Source organism: Alosa alosa, chromosome 4, assembly GCF_017589495.1.
Source record: "Alosa alosa isolate M-15738 ecotype Scorff River chromosome 4, AALO_Geno_1.1, whole genome shotgun sequence".
Classification (NCBI taxonomy): domain Eukaryota; kingdom Metazoa; phylum Chordata; class Actinopteri; order Clupeiformes; family Clupeidae; genus Alosa; species Alosa alosa.
The window spans coordinates 29,539,858-29,563,824 of NC_063192.1; the positions used below are offsets into that span (position 1 = coordinate 29,539,858).

General features: G+C 41.6%; 2 protein-coding genes and 1 long non-coding RNA gene across 3 annotated transcripts; all 3 read right to left on the reverse strand.

Moving 5' to 3' along the window:
* Positions 1-1,233: 1,233 nt before the first annotated feature.
* LOC125293513 lies at positions 1,234-2,353 on the reverse strand. The gene is made up of 4 exons (XR_007193367.1): positions 2,299-2,353; positions 2,157-2,183; positions 1,674-1,696; positions 1,234-1,554 (listed from the first exon to the last, which is right to left on the reverse strand). It is a non-coding gene; the product is annotated as an uncharacterized LOC125293513 (long non-coding RNA).
* An 828-nt stretch (positions 2,354-3,181) lies between these two features.
* On the reverse strand, positions 3,182-8,710 carry LOC125293562. The gene is made up of 8 exons (XM_048241535.1): positions 8,518-8,710; positions 7,679-7,910; positions 7,399-7,596; positions 5,269-7,015; positions 4,996-5,188; positions 4,422-4,609; positions 3,494-3,670; positions 3,182-3,297 (listed from the first exon to the last, which is right to left on the reverse strand). Exons 1-8 carry the CDS (start codon positions 8,644-8,646, stop codon positions 3,261-3,263), a joined length of 2,901 nt encoding a protein of 966 aa, XP_048097492.1. The 5' UTR covers positions 8,647-8,710; the 3' UTR covers positions 3,182-3,260.
* A 357-nt stretch (positions 8,711-9,067) lies between these two features.
* On the reverse strand, positions 9,068-18,561 carry pa2g4b (proliferation-associated 2G4, b). The gene is made up of 13 exons (XM_048242076.1): positions 18,327-18,561; positions 16,854-16,982; positions 16,647-16,752; positions 16,465-16,534; positions 16,261-16,353; positions 14,991-15,054; positions 14,794-14,872; positions 12,955-13,033; positions 12,733-12,866; positions 12,165-12,259; positions 10,890-11,017; positions 10,741-10,794; positions 9,068-10,647 (listed from the first exon to the last, which is right to left on the reverse strand). The coding sequence occupies exons 1-13, from the start codon at positions 18,412-18,414 to the stop codon at positions 10,582-10,584; spliced, it is 1,185 nt and encodes a 394-aa protein (XP_048098033.1). The 5' UTR covers positions 18,415-18,561; the 3' UTR covers positions 9,068-10,581.
* Positions 18,562-23,967: the final 5,406 nt, after the last annotated feature.

Below are 23,967 nucleotides of genomic sequence, written 5' to 3' on the forward strand. Positions count from 1 at the left end.
AAAGCATGTAAAAAGTCTTGATAAGAATACCCATATGGAAAAGTCCTGTAGATTATATACATGGAATCACACTTGCCACATCCAACAATGACATGAAAAATGTATGGCTAAAATGTGTGTACCCCAGCCTACATCTTACTGATCAAAAATATAATATATACTGATCAGATAGCTCTAGGCTACATCCATGGTATCGGGTGCTCTTGGACAAGGGGATCAGTCCAATATAAGAAAGATATTAATCCAGGCACCCCAATTACAGTGACAGCAAGGAAGGATTCATATCTTTCTTTTAAAAATATAATATAGTTGTAATAACACAACCTTTTGCTTCCTTTATAAAATGTGTTCTATGCAGAAAAGGCTTATTTTTGTTTTAGTACAAAAAAACTGTGTTCAAATCTGTGATGTAGGGTTGGAAGATAATACACCAGCACCTGATAGATATGGTTTATCAAAAATAAATTAAAAGGCATGATTATTGCAGATGTGCCTTGGACTCGTCACAATAAAAGGTCACTCTAAAAAGTCAATACCACTGATGTCACAAGTTTGGGGGAGTGTCAGTGCAGGTAAGCCGATGTCCAACAGAGCTGCCGCCTGTGACCTCCAATCAAATGCTCACTAATATGGATTCTAGCAGGTAGAAATAAACCTTTTATGTGCCTTAGACCTCCAACTTCAACTCAAGAAAAAACATTTTTTGCATCCTGGCAGTTTCATTCTAAGACATGTGTCAATGCTCTGAACAGCCTAGTCTACAAAAGCATTGTTTGGGTAAAATGTGTGGGATGCATGACACCCTTTTGAAATATGAGCACCAAACTGGTAATTCATACTAGCTGCTTCTGCTCCCACTTGATGACCATACAGGGATACTCTGTTTATACACATCCAAAAATAAGTCCTCACGTCCAAGACTCAATGACTTTGAATCTAAATCTACTATACATCAAGTTTTAGATTTGAAAATTAAGTGACCTAACACATGTACACCACATACAAGATCTTAGGACTACATGCATATCCAACCAGCTTTCTATTCAAAATAACTAAGAATTTGGTGCCAAGAAATAAGTTTAGTTGCATTATTAATCCACATTAGCATGTTCAAGCATATGTGAACAGATAAACTCCTGAGTTAAGGCTATAGCACAAATCAACTACGCCCCTCCAGTCCTACTATAAAATTGCATCTGCATACCACAATCTAATAGAAATGAAACAGGCCTATTTCTAAATCAAATATCTTTATTCAAGACAGTATAAACAAAAAAAAACGACTTTGCTGAGCTGGCTGAAAGTCCAGAATGTCCAAGAGACGCTTTCAACGGCCATCACATCAAACAGAAGAGCCCAGGGGATTGCAACCAGAGGTATTCAACGGTGGCTGAATCCTTCTGAGGGAATGCTGAGAAGTCCTTCAAAAGGCCTTAGCTTGGGTTTCCGGAATAGGTGAGGGGTCGGTGGAAGGGTCAATGAGGGGGCAGTTCCAGCAGAAGGGAAGCAGTTTACTTGGACCTCTGCCTCATCTTTCTCCTTTTGCGCTTCAGCCTGAGGACAAATTCACATTGGCTTTAACAAGCACTAAGAAAACAGTGCGAAAGAGTTTAGCATGAGTGACTTCAGGCTATGCAGATGTAGCTAATGCAGATACAATATCGAGGACTCACCTGCGCATGCGCTTCTTCCTCCACTGGGGGGACAAAAATCGGTAAAACATTGAGTTTTCAAAGCTTCAAAGGCGTCAACTGCATGTTTATTAGTCTATTACAAGTTGACATAACATGAAAAAAAAAAACCCTGCACCTACGTAGTTGTTAAAACGGGATTAGCACAATTTAGGTTAACATGTTAAATCACGGTTGTTACATGGTTAACGTTAGCATGCTAGTTATCTGGACAGTCATGTTTCCTTATTTCTGAACTCTTCACACGCTAATTGGACAATTTATGTTCAGGACTTCTAAAGCCAAAGACGATGGAAGACTTTGCTGAACGTGGCCAAGTTATTAAAACACCACTTGTCACTTTGCACCAATTCAACATATTGGTCGCCTGTAATTTGTCCCGTTAACAGCGGACTAGCCGGTTGCGCTAACTAGGTGTTGACAAAATAGACAGGCGTAAGTAATAAAGGGAATAAATTGTCTTACCTTCGCTCTCATGTTTGGGAGAAGTGTCTGTTGAACAAATGAATATAGTTAATAAAAGTATTGGATGGCTTTAAAAACGCATGATAAAATTGGATTCTATTTGAGAACCTCAAAGAGGTTTTGGTGGAAGACATCCACTCACCACGAAAAGATGGCACCAACTCCAAGAGAACGCTATCACGTGGATAAACGGTATTTATACATTGCGTGTCGTCATATACCAGCGCGGTAGGGGATTCACAGTGGGAATTGTAGTCTTTCACGAATGATGGACCTCACAAGATCGCCTACAAAAACGAACCAAAGCTGCCATTTTTGCATTTTTGTATGGTAATGGATTTTGGCAGACGCTTTTGTCCAAAACGACTTATAAAAACAATAGTTAAATTAACAGTGAACAGTTTTAAAAAGTTGGTAAGACTACATTAATGAGAATAACAATAGTAAACAATAATGTCAATGCAATCAATAGCCTAATGAAAATAAACAAATAGCCTACTATATAGGCCTACTATAATGTAATATACAAACCATAACTCATCAGAAATGCTTAATTAACGAAGTGCATGCTGAACAGATATACCTTTAGACCCCTCTTAAAAGACCCAAAACTATCACAGGAACAGAGCACCAGGCAACTCTTTGCAACAAGGAACCACTGAGGAAAAGAGTCTTGAAAATGGGCATCTCCACTCTACATTTGCCGAAGTAAACATATGATTTGATTTCAGCATTGCAGAATTGGTGGCATTAATATGGGCTTAAAATGGGCAGAGGCAGAAGCGGTAGTCTTCTGATTCATCCGCTGCTCTTCAGACTGTGATTGGAGGGCAGCATGAGACACACCTTTACCGTCACCCTTATTGCCGATGCATGTCCACTGAATGCTGAGTGAGATGGCACCAGTATCTTCAGCATTGTAACCAAATGACCAATTAGTGAAAGACTGAAAGATATGCACATACCAGTCTTCACCACCACCACCACCAATACAATACTCATAATAAAAATAAAACGAGTCAAAATGAGATATAAAGTCTTTATTGATTTCTCATACACTATTGTATTTTGCTGTATTAAAATAGATTTGTAGAAACACAGGCTCTACATGTCTCCTCTTGAAAGCACTGGGGCCATTACCCTGATTTTAAAAAGAAAAATATTTTTAAAGCATTCATTATCATCATCTATTTATCTAGGCCTAATCATTGTTCATTGTCATGTTTATGTTAATCATCATCCCACATGTACAGAGATATACAAAGAGATAAACAGAGACTGTTTGTTTGTGTGTGTGTGTGTGTGTGTGTGTGTGTGTGTGTGTGTTGTACGCCTACCTAGCCTGTGCTATACGAAGAGCTCTCTGTCTGCTGCGAGTTATGTCCATCTCGAGCAAGCGTGGGAATGTTGTTGGTGGTACATCAAGCATCACTGGGTGCTTCCTGGCCAGCTGCATGTTGTCCATGGTAATGTTGAAACTCCACGTGGCAGTAGCCTTTGGTTTGCCCAGCTCCCTGAAGGAGAGAGAGGAAAGATCATAGTCAGATCCAAAGATTCTAGAACAGAGCTCTGTTCTAGAATCTTTGGTCAGATCTGAATCTGTGTGTGTCAAATGAAATTATGAGTAGTAGTGGAGGTGTGCACATCCCCACCGGTGCAGGGCAAATGGAACTAGAACTGCAAAGGAATGAAATGCCCGCACTCTGCTAAAACTCCCATATATTTAATGTGTTGCAACGTTTCGACCCGGATGAAATTATGCACATCTCAGGTCTGTTGTGTTGCATGCAAGAATCTGGACTCTACAGCATCCTTCATACTGTATGTATATGTATAAGTAGAAGAATAAGTATATATACACTTTTGATCCCGTGAGGGAAATTTGGTCTCTGCATTTATGAGTGAAACACACTCAGCACACAGTGAACACACAGTGAGGTGAAGCACACACTAAACACACTAATCCCTGTGTGCAACAACAGCGGCGCTCGGGGAGCAGTGAGGGGTTAGGTGCCTTGCTCAAGGGCACTTCAGCCGTGCCTACTGGTCGGGGTTCGAACCGGCAACACTCCGGTTACAAGTCCGAAGCGCTAACCAGTAGGCCACGGCTGCCCACAGTGTGTGTGTGTGGCTGCAGGGTGGTGTGAGTGGCTGCCCAGGGCCAAAGCCACTCTGACTGGGGAGAGGGGTGAGTGTGTGAGTATGTAATGAGATCCGTGGTTTGCATTTATTTTGCTTGTGACTGATAAGAGATGTTCTTTTTACCTCACATGTGGCTGGGGTAGAGCCCCCAGTTCTGGCTTGGTCAAGTAAGGTGTGACACGTGGTTGGGAATGATGGTAGCGGCTAACATTCAAAGTCAGCTGGGGTTTTATGGTTGGAAACTGCTGCACTTCGGATTTTTCAGCAGAGACATAAGGTTTGATGAGGTTCACACCCAAATCCAACTCAAACTAAAACCAAAGAAAAAAATAAGTCAGTTGGTTGATCTCAGATGTCCAGTGAGGCTTTTTGACTCCTTACATCTGCTTGAAACACCTCTATTTTTGTTAATTTGCCCCTAAACCAATGCTTATAACTTTGTCCATTATGCACTTTGTCCATTTAAAAGTACTGCAAATATGAATTAGTTATCTTGAACGAGAAAGCATAGCATACATAGTCAAAGCATGTGGTGCCATTTTTAATTAAATGTATGCTTCAGTCAAAAAGTGTCACTTTTGGTGAGCACTGGAGTTTGATATTATACCCATTCTGTTATAACAAAGGTTAACTACACCCCCACCAGTCCTACTATAAATGAATTGAATTGATGCACTTGGCCATGCTGTCCTCTTACCTTTCTAAACAAATAGAGTATTTTGGCTAAACAGGTATGGCGCTTGTCCTCAAAGGTCATTTGCTTCACTCTCCAGCGCTGCATCACTGAGTTGTTATACCACTCTATTTTAGTCAGGAAGATATATAGGTCTCTCAGTTCTGGTCCATCATTATACTCACGGGCAGAAATAACTCTGACGTTTAGATTGCTCCTGGAAATATGTAAAGCATGTCAATCCAATACCACTAGAAAACTACAAACTACATAAATAAGCTGTTGCTGTGTTTTTACCTGATTTGCTGCAGGGCACGGAAGGCAATGAACTTCCTCATAAGGCAAGTAAGCCGCATTTCATTAGCACTCAGACTGCACTTGATGAGGTCTTTGGCAAAACAGTATAGCTCTGAAGATATGTTCTTATTAAGAAGAGCCTGGTGCAAGATTCTTAGATTGGTCATCTGGGATGCCATGCTCAACTGGTATTCACCTCCCCTCATCTCACCTCTCATAATCTTCTCACCCTCTGACACTATTTCTTGCTCATAATGCTTCAGAAGTTCTCGGAATGGTTTAGATTGAATCTGCGGCATTTCAAGAGGCTGCTGGGTGTTGATTTTCACAACTCGACTCTTTCCCACTCTCCCCAGCATTTCAGGTGGAGCCACTTCTTTATGACTGAGCTGTCTGATTTTTTTCTGATCTCTGGGTTTCTCAGAGACAGGTGGTAAAGGGGGCAAGTGATGCTTTTGAGGACATTGCTGCATTTTTGTCTCAACTTTGGACGCCGGCTTGGAGTGCACATCATTGTAAACATCCGTTAGATTTTCCCAGACCAGAAGCATCTTGCAGGACTGCTCTTTGCCTTTGTTATGGATGCTCTGCAGCTGCTGAAACACACCTTCAGCCGGGTCCAACGAATCCTTTAGAAGGTTCTGCATACATCCAGACGCATTCTCAAAATCTTCATCACGTGTTTTCAATGACTTTCGGACGTCCTGTAGCATCTGTCCCGGTGTGGCTGTGTTGTTAAAATATTCAGACTTCTTCAGATGTTCATCCATTACAGGCAGATCCAGCATACCTGTGGAGAAACTGACGTTCAAGTTGGAGATGGTCTCTTCAAAAGTAGCACGAAGGGTGTTTTGCAGAGTCTGGTAGAGCTGCATTGCATCATTGGCCTTATGGGCATCCAGGTCCATTTTCTCCAATTGAGCTGGCATATTATTCTCGAGGCAGTTTTTCATGAGGTCAAAAATATAGTCCTGGAAGGTACTCAGCAGCCTTTTGTTTTTCTTTTCTACCTCTTTGAAGGCAATGGCCTCCTCTGACACAGGTGACTTAGTCTCCTTGGGGTCCTCCTCCACCACCTGTGGGCTAGCTACTGGCTCATCACTCTTCTTCTCACTTCTCTCCTTCTCCACATATATAATCTGAGGTGCCTGTTTTAGCTCGGTCTTCACTTTATCCATTATAGACCTCCACCTCTTAACAGGCTTGGTTGGTTGTGGTGGTGGTGGTGGTGGTGGTGGTGTTGGAGTCGGTGCATAGTCCTGGGAATCCACAAAATATTCTACTTTAACAGGGGCTTGGTTCTTCAGTTCCTCACACTGTTTGAGGAGCCACGCATTGTTTCCTTTAAGAGTGTTGTTTTCCTGTGTCAGTTGGGTTGTCTTTTCATTTGCCATGTTGAGCTTATTACGTAGCCGTTCCATTTCGGCAGGTGTCTCCTGAGACTGCAGCCTGTCCACCTCATTCTGAAGAGCTTGAACCTCCTGTGACCGTTCTTTTAGTGCACGGCTGAGGTTACTTAAGCCTGTCTGTGCAAACTGGAAAGCCATGTTCATGGCTTTGTTATGAGCAAACGACTTGGCCATGTCTTCCAGCATGAAGGAGAGGTCTGAGGCAGCCTTGATACCCAGCTGGGCATCTTGCAGCATGCGCTTAGTCGAGGGAGGCTGCAGCTCCTGGATTTTCAGCAACATGCGTGCATCCACACGGGTCTCCCTCCACCAATACCATACATCAGTTGCCTTCTTGTCTAAGATGATTAGGAAATCAAAATTGAGGAAGGTGGAGGTGTATTAAACAGGGCAATAAATTAAAGATGCAGTCAGCGATTGCACAGGGAGTCACGTTTGTTTTTGTTCAAAACAACGTCCATTATATTTTAACCAACCAAACGAAACACAGTCCACACAGGGTTTTGGTTTTGTTTGGGAGACAGGCTGCCCCCACTGTGTTTGTTTCCAGTTTTTGTAGTCTGGGCTGTCTCTGCTTTTTTTTTTTTTTTTTTACAGAGCACTCACAGAATGGACAGCTAGCAGATGTTGAGGAGATGATTGCTGAATGTGTCAAATGTTATGGGCTTGAAATCGCATACGACCGCTGACTGCACCTTTAAACAATCAATAAAAGACATACCTGCATTCTTCTCTTTTGTAGCTTTCTTTGCCTTAATGTTAAAAAAATGTTTGCACAGCTGGCGAATACGCAGGACACCAGACTCAATGTTTGACATGGACCTCCAGATCTCTGCATCCTTCATTTCTACCCATGCCCCTGTGATGTTTCTAACCTCCTTGAATTTTTTATCCTCCTCCAGCCCTAAGAAGTCCTCATCTGGAGAAACAAATAAGGTATTTTTTTTGAAGATTTACAGTAATCAACCTGGTACCTTAACATGAACTCTCAAACCACTTACTGATGTTTTGTAGATGCTCCAACACAATGGCGAGGTCCGTCCTTGTCTCAAGGGAGGACTTAAGGAAATTTTGAATATCTTCAAGCGTCTCATTGCGCCTCTCTCTCTCATTTGGATCAGATGAGGACACAATTTTTCCATTTTCCTCTTCTAGTACAGCATTTGCCAAGCGCAAGCTATACAATGATGCATTTACTCTGGTCAGGACAATTCCCACCTCTTCTGCTATGTACTGGAGGGCAACATTACCAAAAGATCATTCCACATAACCTCTCGCCAAGCACAATATTTTGCATACACTTTAGAGATCCTGCATTTTGGGATCATACATATTGAATATTGTGGGTGATGGGATAGGCCAACCTGTCTGGAGATACGCTCCATATATAAATGCAATAGAAATCCAATTTTTAGCCTATCATGATTCATTGCCATTAGCAACAATTAATTTGCCTTTACAAAAGTATACAGTAGGCCTAGGCTAGTTGAATATGGTCTGCATCATAGGGCAGCTGGTGCCCACAATTTAGTGCAACAACTGGTGTGCTCTGTGCATGAACCATGCAGCCCAGTTTAGTAGCCAATTGTATAGCAAATGCTTGGCTAATCAAAGTGTGATTATTATAGTGTTCCTACTCATATAGACAGTAGAACATTTGAATGAACCATTTTGTTAGCCGTTTTAGCGGTTTATAATGATTATAGGTCCAACTGTGATAAAACTGCAATGCAAAAAGATCATTCCACAAATCCAAGACACAGTTGCCAGATAACCTAAACACTCAAAAAAGACATTAGGCCTACATTTAGTCTACATCAAATAATCGTAGGCTACACACCTGTCTTGCTCTTGACAATTCGGTATCGTCAATTTTCCTCAGAACAGACTGTATAACCTGAGGAGCTTGGTCATACCAATTGATGTTCTCCGATACATTAATATCGCTCAGAGTTGGTCTGGCCTCCATTTTTTTTCTCCAGTGAGTGTTTGACCGTCCACCATTGTGGTTTAGGCCTGCAATGGCACTTCCAAAACCCCCAGAAGGCTATAATATCAAACTTGACGTCATAACAGCAATATCGGAAAAATACGTCATAGGGCCTACACACCCCCAGCGGCATAATAACACGCGGGATCAGCGAATTTGTGTCTGGTTTTATTTTTCAAATTTGTATCCATAGGTTAATCACACTGCGTTATGTGTACATTTGGCAAGCTAAAATGATTGATGTTTGGCAAGTATTGTAAATGTTCAGTATATTCAGGATTGAGAAAGTGAATACCGGTATGTAAAAGCGTATGATGTCACATCGCTCCTCTTTTTGATTTCAAATCCATGGATCCAAGTCAGTGATTGCACAGAGACAAAGAACAGTACACAACCAAAATGCATTGCCCTATAAAGTTTATTCCAACCAGAGTTTGCTGAAATTACATCACAGAATAATTCAACTCCCACCTTCACCTCTCAGATGTATGCTGCTCTTTTTACCTTTGCCAGTTTTGAAATAGCTTATTCCCATTCTTCAGATTACCAACCATTATCCTCCTACATGGCCCTATCAGCAAGTCACCAAATATTGGACCTGCTAGCCATCACTCCCTAAATAGATAAGGGGGGGACAAGCAACACATGAACACTCACCAAATTTTAAATGGAATTTTGTCTGAGAATTTACCCATTTAAGGTGGGTCTATATCTATACAGAGTAAAGCCTGCTTGTCTAAACAGTCAACCACAGTGATTTGCCCGATTTAATGTGGGCATCAATCTACAGTTCTACAAACAACGAATGGTTTGGCAGCATTGATGAGTCCTTGGGACACATGACAACAAACAGGACTTATTTTTTTAAAAATTCCACGGGGCCTCTAAGTTTATAATTCCTAGTTAGAACCCTGAAAATTTATGTTCAACAACTTTCCCACAAGAAAAACATCCAGAAGACTTAAGACAACTGCCTTTGTGCAGCCAGTCATAGGTCATACGTATCAAACCACCAAAGGGCACATTGTCAAAGACTGGTCCTCTAAACTACTGGCAGTTAGACACTACCCTTGGTGAAACGGTTAATGCAGCCGAGCTGTGTACACCTAAGGCTCTGGTCAGTTGGTGCACTGGAATAAAGGTCAACTAAGGCCATATCACCCTCAATTGTAAAAAAGATCTCCCTAACCAGAATTTGCTGCAAAATAAAGCTGGTGTACTTTAGTATCTATAGTCCAACAGATCTGAAGTGAACACAATCAGTGCCAGTTTAAAAGAACTAATTCCAGACAAAAAAAATAAGCAAATAAAATTAAAATTCCAGACAAATAAGCACTTGTGCCCAGCAGACATATGGTACAATGCCAAAAGGAGATCTTCCATTTCCCAATTAATTCAAGAATGGGGAGAATGATGCTTAACATAAACATCAAAACACTGGCACTGTGATGGTTCATTTTTTTACACCTCCATTGATTACAGGTTACAAAATCATTAAGCATACAAATGGCAGGAAATCGTGACTAACCACCTCTTGTAAACAACACTGGTCAGTATCGGAAGTCATACCCTGACTTATTTCCCTGCCATCTGGTGATTGAATGTCTACGTGAGAGACCACCACCTGACCGAGGCTAACAACAGGGCAGAGTGCTTGGGCAATGTTACCACTCCACAAAACTCCTGTCTTACAATTGTTGGAGGTATTCAGGCTTGTTTAAGTGGCTAGGTTCTGAAGGCTTCTCAGTGGGGTGAAGGGATACAGGGCTGTGGTGGTAGGGTAGGGGTAAGGGGGGTAGCAAGTGTTGTGGATCTCATTCTGGTCATTCTTTTTCTTTGGGTGGTCTGTCCGTCATCCAGCAGAGCAGATGAAACAGACGGGCCGGACTGGCGGGAGAGGGGTTGAGGGAGAGTCTACTCAGCCGCCTCAGTCTCCTCCTCCATGGGTTGTCCGGTGGCGGTCTCCACGGTCTTTGATGCCTAATACCATGGAACAGGTTACTCAATCTCTCAATTAACACACAATGTAACAAGAATGTAGTACTGTGAACAAGATGAGGGTATTTAACCAACCTTCTTTTTCTTCTTTTTCTGTGCCTTGCGACTCGCAGAACTCTGCAGCAAAGCCTGAACAAAAGGATGGAAAAACAGGTACTAAGACAACGCTCCATGCATCACACCCTGAGTGAGACGGTCATGTCGACTTGTGTGGTGCTGCTTACCTTGAGCTCTGGGTCCTGCACATCATGCTCAGACTTGTACAGCTCAGGTTCGAAGAATCCACTGGTGATCCGCAGCGGTCCATTCGCCATCAGCATCACAGTGAACTTGAACTGGGCCACAAACTCTCCTGCATACCAAAGAAATCTTATTAGGATCCATTCCCAAAATTTGAAGGCCAACATGGGAATCACATGCTCAAATGCAAGTTTTTCAGTTGGCATTGGGATGACGTTTGTCAAGGTTCTCTCAGGCCCATTAGTATGGCTAGGATGTTCTGATTAAATCTTTCAAAGCTTGAAGGACAGCTGGCTTTCAGCTCATTTAGGGCCCTATGAAATCCATTTTATTATTTTCCAAATTCTGTTTTATTTTTTCTCAAATTACATTTTTTCTGATTTAATTTTAGTTGTTTCAGATTTTATTTTTTTTACTTGTCTTCACTTATAAAAACTCAATGACAGACACAATTCAGATTTTTAAATATTCAGCAAAGCCAATCATTCAACATTGAGCCAAACATTCAACAAATCTCTGCGCAAAAACAACAGTTAGGGCCTAGGGCCTACATAACTAACTACATGGCCATAACTAGGCTGCCAGTTTAGATCTCAATAAAAGGGCACTTTGTAACTCAAAATGTCCCACTACTTTAAAGTAGCCTACTTTTTTGTAGATTCTTGTTCTATTTTAAATTTGTGTTGCTTTCTAGAGCATTTAGCCTACCATCTACCACCAGCACACATCTCCACTGAAGGATGGTTACATGATGGTAAGGCGCTTGATGTTGCGCTCTCTCGTTGGTGAGAATCTATAGCATCACTTTTTGAATGGTGGGTCTGCGCGTCTGCTTGAGGTTGCTGAAATTCGTGTCTGGGAATGGGACTGCTTGCAATGATGTTTCAAAAAATTGACATAGTGGTGTGTCATCTTCTGCACACATTTCAACAATCTTCCACAAACTCACGTCTTGCATCTACTGATTTTGTCATCGTCTTGGCTGGAGGGATTTGCCTGCAGTGGATTTAGCTTTGTTCTTAAGTTGCCCCTTTGATTTCTATGGTCGCTATACATGTGTATTTGCGAGTCAGGTCAATTATGTGTTGCAAACTTGCAAACTAGTTGTTTTCAGACTCATAGTAGTCATTGCGGTATTGTTTAGGCCCGTTATCTAGCAATCAAGCAGTTTAGTGTTTTGCCACCGTTGTCGGGATACTACTCATTGTACTTCGCCAAGATGGCTTCTGTTAAAGGTTTATGGGACTGGGATGACTCACCCTCTTTCTCATGCAGGACACTGAAAGGTTGCAGCAGCTCATGCTTGGCACACTCCACCACACCCAATCGTGCTTTCCCCTCATCTTCAAATGCCCTGTGGTACAGAAAGATATTTTGATGCCGTCAAGACAAGGCCAATAGGCTGAGACAGCCATCAAGGGCAGACTGGACTGGAATTAAATTTCAAAATCCCGAAGGAGGACATGACCATAGAGAAAATTGCCCCTCGGGGATTAATAAAGTTTTTTGAATTAAATTGAATTGAATGACCTGAAGTACACTGCAGTAAGTGTGTGACTTATTCAAAAAGCTAAATTGAACCAAGAATGTTGTAACCTGTTGATGCGGGTATCCCCATCAACCCAAAACCATCTTTTACATTAATTTAATAATAAATGCTACATTTGCATAAAGCAAGCATATCATGTCAAGTCTCATGCTAATAAGTAACAACACTTGAAAATGCACCCTTACAATAAATTCAAAACTAATTTGAGATTAATTTGCTATTAAATGTTGACCATCATGCAAAATATTTGAATAGGCGGACAGTTGGCAGTGCTGTACCTCAAAGTAAAGGGCATGGCATCGAAACGGCGCTCCACCTCGCTAAAGAACATTCTGGAAGTCTTCATCTTTAGACCGTACTGCTTACTGGGGTCCCGTTTGTACACAGTGGTTCTCTGTCCGGAGTCTTTGGCCTGAGGTGCAGCAAGAGAATCATGAAGTTGTTTCATTTTTCTTTTGCCCAAGACTGTACGTGATGTGAGAGGATCATTCTCGCCTCACCTTGCCCTCCCCAGAGCTGATGAGCACGTCAACAGCATAGACCTCATGCACTTCAAACTCTGCTTTTTCATGGTCCTTCCTGAGGATATCACATGACACATTCAGACATCAAATTCACAAAAGTACTGGCCCTCTAAAGTCTTTCGGACCAAGTAGTTATAGGAACTTAGTTATAGGAACAGTCCACTTCTAAATCAGTTCTAACTATTGTAATAATAATAATAATAATAATTTATTTGTATAGCACCTTTCATACACAGAATGCAGCTCAAAGTGCTTTACATTTGTAACACACTCTCCCAAGACCTGTCTTTCATTTGCATTCGCACTGGCAATACAAACCGGTTTGTTTGATTGTACCACACTGAAAGCTAATATTTTGTCACTAGCAACCTACATCTGTCCTCTGCCAAATACAGTTGCATTTTCAGCTCTGAACAAAACCGTCCACAAATTATTTTAGCAAAAGTGGGACATGCGTAAATGTTTAATTCGTACCTCAGTCGGGATAAATGAAACATACTTAAGCCATATAAACTTCACAATTTCAATATTTCCTATGGGAGTTCCTATAGCAAGGGAAAAGACTATGCCCTAAAGGGTAACAGCTGAAAGAGTTATAGGAACTGCAGTCAGAGGAACTTAATAATCCCCAAATCTGTCCTGTCGGAACACGAGAAAAAAAGGGTTCTAGGAATGTTATCAGTGTTTCCTCTGCGTTTATTTTAGCATGGCGGCCCGCCACAGTTTAAATTAATACCGCCACGGTATCAGAATCAGGGCAGAAGCACAATGTAGTTGCAGTTGCTTTTTAAATAATCCTGCCGACGTATTCTCCCCTGCTGGCTGCCGCTCAAATTGTCATTTAACAATAAGTAGCCTAAAACTAGTCAGAGGTTATTATGGCCCGTCCAGTTTCACTTCACATATTATATATTGTATTGATGTAGCCTATTTAAAACATTCTTCTCAGTGTTGCAATTCTGCTGCTTCAGAATTATGGGAGACGCACAATATTGTCCGGACGCATAGTAGGCTAAATGCCCTCCGTTGGCTGCAGAAAACTGCAGTTTAACAATAAACAGCAATGCTAATCCGAGGTACCTGTCTAGATTTATTCCATAAATACATTGTTTTTATAGACCTTAGTGGCATGCGCTATCAAGAGCTTCCATGTGCTACGCATGTTTGTCAACATCGCAAAAACTAAAATTTTCACAAAACTTGGTCAAAAGGTGTAGCACAGGCTAAGGAAAAGCCATTTATTTCTGGAGCTGATCGTATTGAAAGTATTTCCCATTTCGTAGCCTATTAGCACGCTCGCAACAACAGCAAAAAAGAAACAAATAAGATGATACAAACAAGAGTGGATGTCTCTGTGGAGACACCGCTGTTACATTAGATGTGCACTCAATCACGATTCGACGCAGGAAAAAAGCAACGACTGGTAGTAACAAAGGTAAATTGGATTAAAGCACAACTTGGCCAAAAACATTTCGTATGCACTTGCGGTGATAGCCTAGTAATGTGAATCGCGGACTATGGCCTAACCAAAGAAAGTAAAGGAGATTTGCACCATATAAAGGCAGTGTTGTGGGTTGTGTTTCTACATCATGTTGGCACAAAACTTCTGTCATAAACAAAGTAAGCTAAGCGTTTTCTCCATTGTCAATGTGAACTACTGGTATGTTCAAGCATTGACATGTAGTTTAATGCATGGGTTAATGTGACGTGAGTCAGACCGAAGATGGCCCTGTCTTTAGTTCCTGAATCCTGTCCCTCTCAAGTCACGTTAAATGGTGTGAAAAACTTAACTGACATGAACACAGTTCTCCTTACCTCTGCTGTTCTGTGGGGTTCTGAATGATGGTCTTCTCTCCGTCGATAACATGCTGCTTCAGCTGATGAGACAGCATACCTGTGTAAACATGGAAGAAGCACACATTCAGACCATATATACATGCATATTATTGTGCAGCATGGAGTCTCGGCCAGTGAGTCAAAGGAGACTGAGTGGTTCAGACACTGGGCCTCACCCTCGATGGCTGTGCATTTGAATGACTCTGCGATCTTGGTCCACGCCTCCGTGACCTGAGTGTTCTGCCAGAGGAGCACACAAGAGGACATTCAGCAATGCAAGAGCAAGGCAGAGTGGCAAAGCTTGAGCAGAAAGATCAGAGAATTAACATGACTCACAGCATGATTATCAAGGATGGCATGCACTTGCTTGAATGCTACTTGCACAGAATTAATGGATGACATCTTTGCTATTGTGCTTTATCCATCCATCATATGCTTGATTTATTTGACTTTTTAATGTTTAAAATGTTTATGTTTTTAATGTTTTAAAAACCTCACCAAAGCAATCACAAAACTGACATAATATAGCATACTTTCAACAGACCACAAGTAAAATCCTTTTATACACAGACACAGACTTGCACACTAGTGCTCATTGTACAAGGGGAAAATAGCCAGGGCAGATTCTCATAACACAGCACAGGTAACCACTCCTACCAGTCAGAATAAAGCCTCCTAAGGCGCCGTTCACACTGACATGCTCTTTTGTCTCCAGGCTGTCCCTATTCAATCGTTTCCCTATGGAACAATGGGCCTCGTGTTTAGATGAGAATGGTCCAACCAGGAAAAAGCGAGATATCTAAAAACATGATCCGCTCAAAATACTTCAACTTTTTTTTTTTTTTTGTTCGTTCAACATTGGCTCATTGCGTAGCTATCTGCCTAAGCGAAGTCATGGAGCTAGCAAATTAGCTAAATAGGCAATATCATAGCAACAACATGTACACAATACATTTCTACCTTGCATGTTTTTAATAGGGCTGAATGATTTGGGGAACAAAAATATGATTTTTGAATGTCAATGAATTGATTCAGTTCAATATTCCAAATGTCTTCAATTTGTGCCCACTCCCGGTGCACAAAAAGCACATCGCCCCCGACCAACTATGAAGCTCACCAATCAGATTTTCTTTGCTCCTCACACACTAAGCACACCCACAAACCAGAAGTGGCACAGTTAAGGAGGATGAAATTAATATAAGTCAAGAAATGCGACAACATTAACTGTGTAAGATTATTTGTAGCTTTTAGATTTTTTTGTAGTGATTAGGTAATTGCGTTGGTTCATACTGCGATAACGATTGCGATAATTGTGCAGCCCTAGTTTTTAACACTCGCTACTCGGGTTTTGGAGGTGAAAAAAAGCATGTCCGTGTGACCCCTCACAAAGGGCATCCCATAGACCAGACCTTTCCCCTGGGACACTCCACCCCCCCATCCACTCACCTGGCCTCCAGGCTTGACTAGACGCAGGGCCGCCTCAGCACACAGGTGGGCAGCCTTCATTACATCGGCCTTTCGGCCGGTCACTATGTTGTCCTGGGACAGAGGGGGATAAAAAAGGGCTTGGTGACAAACTGAAAACAGAGACAGCGGTTGCTGTTTTGTTTTCCATAGAGGACAAAGGGGAGAGAAAGGTCTAGCACAAACCTTGCTTGCACCGATGACAAAGCTGTGAGCCACATTTGAGATGAATCCATCCACATGCACACCTAGATCACTAGGTGGAAATGGGACAAGGAAACAACACCTTTAATATAGACCTCTCTACAGTGAAGAAAATGATACACTGCAGCATCGCTATTTTATGGCATGGCAACATAAGAGCTTACATTTTGACCAAGTCTCCATCTTTCAGCATGTAATCAGGATCACTCTTCAGAGGAGAGAAGTGGCACACACAGTTGTTGACAGATACACAGGTAGGAAAAGCAATCCCTGAAAAAGAATCAACCAAAATTGTACAGGCTATCATCATCTTACACCAATTATCTTAAATGCAATATGGCAGTCTGTTACACCAACTACAATGCTCATACCTTTCTTGATGTCCTTCTCCTTTTTGAAAACCTTGCTGGTTTCTGCCGCGATGAAAGCGTCTCCTTTTTCACACAAGCTGAGCACTGACACTCCAGGTTTGGCTGCCTCCACTACCACCCGCACAGCCTCTGCACAGGGGAAGGCAAGGTGTGAGACAGAGATGGAGCACACAGGCAGGCACAGAGTGAATTAATCTTCATGAAAGTCAGAATTGATGGAGCACCTTCCAATTCATCCAACACATTCTGTCATGGTTCCAAGAAACTAAGCAGCCCATTCCTTGTAGATGCAACATTGATGCAATCCACAAGGCATCAAGCTAATGCACTGACAAAGGATCACTATAGGCTTATGAAAATCAATAGAATAAAGTGGTGTCTTTGAAGTAATCTGATGAAAGCTAACGTTACTGAAGACAGATGAGATTATGATCGGGTGAAATAGGGAAAACATGGCGATGTAACGTTAACAAGTTAGTGAGTACAACTCACGACAACTTTTCTTCTTACATGCTATATATTTAAACTTCGGTATTGTTATTAGAATAATAAAAGGCGACATTCTATGAAGCCTAGACGTATGCCAGCGACACCGCCTAGCCAAAGATTCTTTATCAACCGTCTCTGGCCTAGCTACACTAACATCAAATGAACATATGTTAACGTCAGAGGTAGAACTAGCCAAGATAACCAGCAAGGAACTGAACCCAAATCTGGGACAAAACTTAACGTAACTTAGAACTTAGAACGTATACTTAGAACAGCATTAACACCTGCCAAAGTTTCACCATCGCTCATTGAAACGCAGCTCAGCTAAACGTGACTAGTGCTATGTGCTGTGTTGTAATGTCGCGATAACGTCAGTCAAGTCAGGGAAACTTCGATAAATAACATTAACGTTATTTCTTAAATTAGGCAGATTAACGTTACATAGAAGGCATTATATTTGTATATTCACTGAGAAGCTAGCTTCGACCACAACTCATCGGATGGGTATGGTCAACACTGGCTAGTTAAAGTATGGTGGCTTGATGATGTACAATGAACACAGCCATTAGCTACTGTACTGCTAGCTGATGCTAACCAACTTTCAAATACAACTACTGCCACTTGTATAACGTTAACTGGCTTCATAGCTAGTTCTAGCCAGTTAGCGCAAATGGTTATGGTACGCAAGATAACAATGTTACTCTAACGCAATGACAAGATGATTTACCATACCAATTACTTAGCAACATACTTGTGATAACTGGATGTCAAGCATTTCTGGACACACTCACTAAGCGTAGCATTCGTTTCACACGGTAACGTTAAGCAGTTAGCGGGCTAGCTCAGCAGCTAGCTTACATTTCTGCACAGGCACATGGCCGTCCAGCTACACGTATGGTTGGGCTTGGTACCCAACCAAGTTAAAACTCCGTAATGTTACCTAGCTGTGTAAAGGAGCTAATCCACACGTAGAAAAGCACTTACGATTGGCAATGTCAGCGCCCATTTTGTACTTGGTAACAACCAAGTCATCTGCTATGGTTTGTTCTTGCTGGTCGTCGTCCCCAGACATGTTTTCTAATGCGTTCAGACAACTTTTCTCTCCCGTTCACGGTTTGGTGATACACCACCACGCTAAGCAGAGAGCAACGACGGTGCGACCATGCGTGCGTACGACTCGCTTGGCCCGCTCTGCGCTAGCTCCTCCTCCTGGGTCCTTACGCAAGCTAAAACCGCCAAACTGAACCAACCGTTCTATTATACAGTCTATGGAACCAACCAGAGCCATAGAAAAAGAGAGTTGCAACCATAGACAGTAAAAGAACTAGGACATCTGAATATAGAGTTACCATGCTGTATGAAATGTATTTTATCAAGATAAAGTTCGTGTTCCCCCTCATAACATGTCTAACGTTAACACTGTATGTGAATGAGCTGACTGCTAGCTAACGTAAGCTAGTAAGCTAACGCAATCAGGTTTGAAAAATATAGCATTATAAACATAATCAAAACCTGTTGACCTATCATCATTTAAGCAATAAATATCAGTTAAACAAGCAGCACAAAAACCTCAAAGAACAATACAAAAATTGAAATTGTGTTTGATTTGTCATTATGCATTTTGTTCTAGGCCTAATACTCATAGTTTTTTATTTTATATTCATCTATTGTTTCACACAGCTTCACAATACCTGGTGCCAGGGTTCAGTTGTGTTTCTAAGTCATATTAAGCGACAGAGGGCTGAACTGTGGTCAGTTCAGAAAGGTTTGTAGTCCGGCAGAAAGAAAAAAAACTATAGCCTCTGTAACTCTGTGTCAGTACTTCGCACTTCCCAGAGCCATATTCTCTCTATGGCTCTGGCACTTCCCAAGAAACTACAGGGTCTCAACTAGCCTGGCGAGCCAGACCCACCGCTAGGGGCGCGTCTAGATTTCTAGGCTAGGTCTCAACTTTTCAAAGAGGTCAAGCATTTGATTATAGACCAAACTAGGTGGGAACAGTGGCCTCTGAAGTAGGAGCTGTACCAAAGATTGTTAAGGCGGAGCAAGATGTTTCATCAGGAGCCACTTCCGGGAACCCGGATCGCACGAGGGGGGGGTCAAAATCCCCCTTTATGCAGAGCAGAGGCAGCGACTGCTCCATTGAAGTCTATGGACATAGCTCAGAATTTCACCACATATGCTAAGGTCTTGGTTCTATAGAGTTAGGAATGTGAATTTCGGGCACGTTTTCATGATCCTCAAACCCTTCTGAACATTTCAGGTGCATTTTTAGCATTTTTGAGCATTCCAGTCTGGAGAAAATCAACCTTATATCAGGTGTGCGCGGTTATTTATGCAGCTGCTGTTGGTCGGTTGCAATGTACGCCAATAATACGTCATCGACACGCCTCTTTATGCAGACAGGATTCGATCCCCATTTCGCGCCCATAGACATGAACTACGACGAAGTATCTTGCTCCGCCTTAATAATCTTTGGCTGTACCATTGCAGGCAAAAACCTTGACTATTGAATTATGTGGTTAAGTACCCTCATCGATCTGGGCACAAAGATAAATATTGTTTAAACACTGTTGCACAATATCTCCTGGTTGAAGAATCTTCATCAAACCTGGCACAGTGTAAGCCTATCACATTATGCTGGATGAACTGATTAGGTCCTCAAGGTGAGGTCACAGAGTCAAAGGTCAAGGTCCCATATAGGTTCATGCATTAAATATTGCTCTAATTGTCTGACTGCATAAACCATGCCGTGGGTTTTTTGCACAAAAGCATCTGCTAATAAATTTAAATATAAACATAAACACAAACAAATGTGACTTCCTGCGCAATCCCCAACTGCACCTTTAACTCATTGAATGCCAAGCTGTTTTCGGGAGCTTTGTCCTAGAGTGCCAGCAATCTAGACCATTGTTGATGATTTTTGTACAGCCACAGCATATTCTGTGTTATAGCTATGAACACATACAATGGCTCGTTTAAAAGGTAAGACTTTAAGCTCTCGGTGGGTGCAAACCGTGTATTTCTACACGCCTCTGTTCCTGAGAAATCCCAAGCTAAACAGTGGCTAGTTTTTATCAAAATCGCTGTTTTTTCCTAGAAATGGAGATATAACGTCTTTCATAAAATATGAAGTGTTGCATGTTACCAGAGCCCGTGTACGGAGAGCCTCCCCACTCTCTATTAATCCCATACAAACCGAATTTGGCTTTGGTTCACCAGAGTTCACCTAGGTGGTGATCGCAGGCGAGTCCAAAATACATGGGGTCCTATGGAGCTACATGGCTACATTTATTGTTTTCACCTATTTAACAACTGAAACCCTCAGATTTTATTTTATTTTTTGCAAAATGGATATGGATTATCAATCAAAAGTGAAATAATCCGGGAGTCATGTCCTTTCGTTTTCTTACAGGTTGGGTCGTTGTTGCCTATAACACGCTAGCATTGATGCTATGCTATGCTATGATCATGCTAATGAATGACGTCATTGACACGTTTGAAAGGCTTTTTAGAAAAATTAAGTGTCTTTAAAAAATATAATACTCAACCAAGTGTATTGTCTTTGCCTCACCTTTCGAATACAATATTCAAATTACTTGAAAAAAAATGATATCCCGAGAAAAGTGGATTTTGAGGGGGATAGACCTCCATTCATTCTGGACTCGCCCGCGAGCGCCCCTAGATGCAGTACCACACCTGAAGAGTTCCGAGAGTGAAGGTTCTCCCCTTATTAGACATTCTCAGATGTTACTTGTGTAAACTTTCCCGGAAGTGAACAGCGAGACCTGCCGAGACTGCCACCTAGTGATAGACCCACGAACTGATTCGACCCAAAGTGGCAACCGAGTTATGATAAAATGTCCAGATAAAATGTCCAGATTGTGCGTTTTCATGAGTTTTCGATCGTCATATATTTCATTTCCATTAATCACAGAGTTCCCAAAATCACATATAAGGTGTGTTAGAGTGTCTAGTTTCATGATTTAAAAAAAAAGCTAAACACGTAATATTACGTTTTTGGCACTCAACGCATGGGAAGGAAAAACGTAATATTAAGTTTTTGGCACTCAATGAGTTAACTTAATAAGCGTTTGACTTATTTCAAGACGTCTCATCATGAAAACAACATTAAGCAATTTTTTCTTAATCAATCAAATCAAGCAAATTTAGCTGCCAGTTAAGCAAATTTGATATAGTAGAGCGGCTACAGGAAAAATTGTGCAAATTATGATACAAGCGTGGAATTCGGCAGGTATGTGCTCAAGACCAATACAATCAAATGTACCTGATTGGCCACTTGAAATGGTGGCCATTTTCCAAGATGGCCGCCAAAAAAGACCCCAGAAATTGATTTATTGCTCAGAATTGACCAAAGATATTATGATACAAGCTTGAAATTAGGCATGTATGTGCTCAAGACCAATACAATAAAATCTGCCTGATTTGCCATTTTTAATGGTGGCCATTTTCCAAAATGGCCACCATGAAAAACTCTAAAAATGTATTTGTTGTACAGAATTGACAAAGGAAATTATGATACAGCCATGAAATTTGGCAGGTATGTGCTTAAGACCAACACAATAAATTCTAACTGATTTTCCAGTTTAAATGATGGCCATTTTCCAAGATGGCCACCAAAAAATACCATAGAAATGGATTTGTTGCACAGAATTGATCAAGCAAGTTATTATACAAGCATGAATTTTGGCATGAATGTGTTAAAAAAAACAATACAATCAAATCTACCTGACTCGCCACTTGAAATGGAAGCCATTTTACTATATGGCCGCCAAAAGACTGAATTTAGCCCAGAAGTGAGCAAGAAAATGATGATACAAGTATGTAATTTTGTGTGTTTGTGCTAAAGAGCAATATAATCAAATCCACCTCATTTTCAACTTGAAAATGTAATATGGCAGCCATTTTTAAAGATGGCCACTAGAACTTCATTAATTGCAATTCATTTAGCAGATGTGGCCCAAATCAATGTTAACATTCACTACATTTCTGTTTCCTTCTATGATGAAGTCATTGGAAATTCAATCAAGCAAAAATCAAGCAAAAAGGCACATAACTGAGATTCAGTGTTTCACAAATGAACTATGTACAAAGACTACAAACCCTGGAAGGGCTAAATTAGAAGAGAGCGTATGCAACAGCATCAGGCCTGACAGAGCCGTGCACCAACTTGCCTATCTAAAATACGACTGTACAACCAGAGCAGGCGATAACAGCATGTTTTTTTTTTGTTTGTTTGTTTTTTGGTAACTGTAACAAGGCAAAGAACTCAGATGCCAAGAAGAACAATATGGCAGTAAGTATCTCAGCATGAAAAAATAACAGTCCATTTCACAGCAAATGTGAGCAATTTTTCAATTGTGTTTTTAAGAAAACACCATCAACATTTCACCCTTTGGAATTAATTGAGTCACTGTAACAGTGCTACATCTTCTATTCACATGTGCAACCACATAGTGCTGTGCACAAAAGCCCCAAACGGAAGCACTTGCATCTATGGGTTCAACCTTTTTTCACGTCTGTTGCTGTGGAGCCCAGAAAGCCTCTGCACACTCAGGGGACCAGTCCTGAGGGCAGAGCTTCCTCCTCTGCACAGGTCTACTCACACCTTTACCCCTGCGTGGTCGCTTAGACCCACCTGTAAGTGCAAAAAGTGGCCTCGCAATCACAGAACAGTTTTCAATGAAATGCTGGTAGTAAACCACCATGCCTAAAAAGGAGCGGATCTTTTTTGCAGATGGCGTGACGCCATCAGCCTCCATCAATTCTGACTGTGAAACATTCACAATAGCCTCAACCTTATCTGGATCACTAGCCACGCCATCCTGAGAAATTATATGCCCTAAAAACTTCACAGATCTCCTAAGAAAATTGCACTTAGCAGGCGACATCGTCCAAATAGCACAGGAGACTTAAGAAATTTTGATCGCCAAAGACAGAGAGCATCATCCTCATAAATGTAGCTGGGCTATTGCAAAGGCCCTGAGGGAGCCGGTTATATTCATGCAACCCTAATGGCGATGAAAAGGCTGTATATTTCTTGTCATCCTCATGTAACGGCACATTGTAATAACCCGACGTGAGATCCATGGTGGAGAAAAACACACTGCCACCTAAAGCTGCAAGGACATCAGCCTGGTGGGGGAGTGGGTGGGCGTCTTTCACAGTGCGTGCATTAAGCCACCTAAAGTCAGTGCATATCCACAGGTTTTTCTTCCACACCAGCACCAGTGGAGAAGCGTACTCACTACTAGACTTCTAATCATTTCCTTATCCTCCATCTCATCCAAAGTCTCTTTCAACCTCTGGTAGTGGGCCGGGGACATTCTGCGATATGGCAATCTGAATGGACGGTCATCAGTCAACCTAATCCTGTGGCAGAACCCATGCGCCTCACCACAGTCAAGATGGTGACGAGAAAAGACAGACTCATATTCTTTTATTTGGTCAACTAACTTATCCTTCCAATAAGAGGAGACCTGACAACTGTCAATGGGTATAGCACCCAGTCCAAGACCCTGCAGCGAAGAGTCACCATTAGCAACACTGCTGCCAAGATCACTCTTGACAGATAAGCTGCCATGAGAGCCACCTGCACTCACTT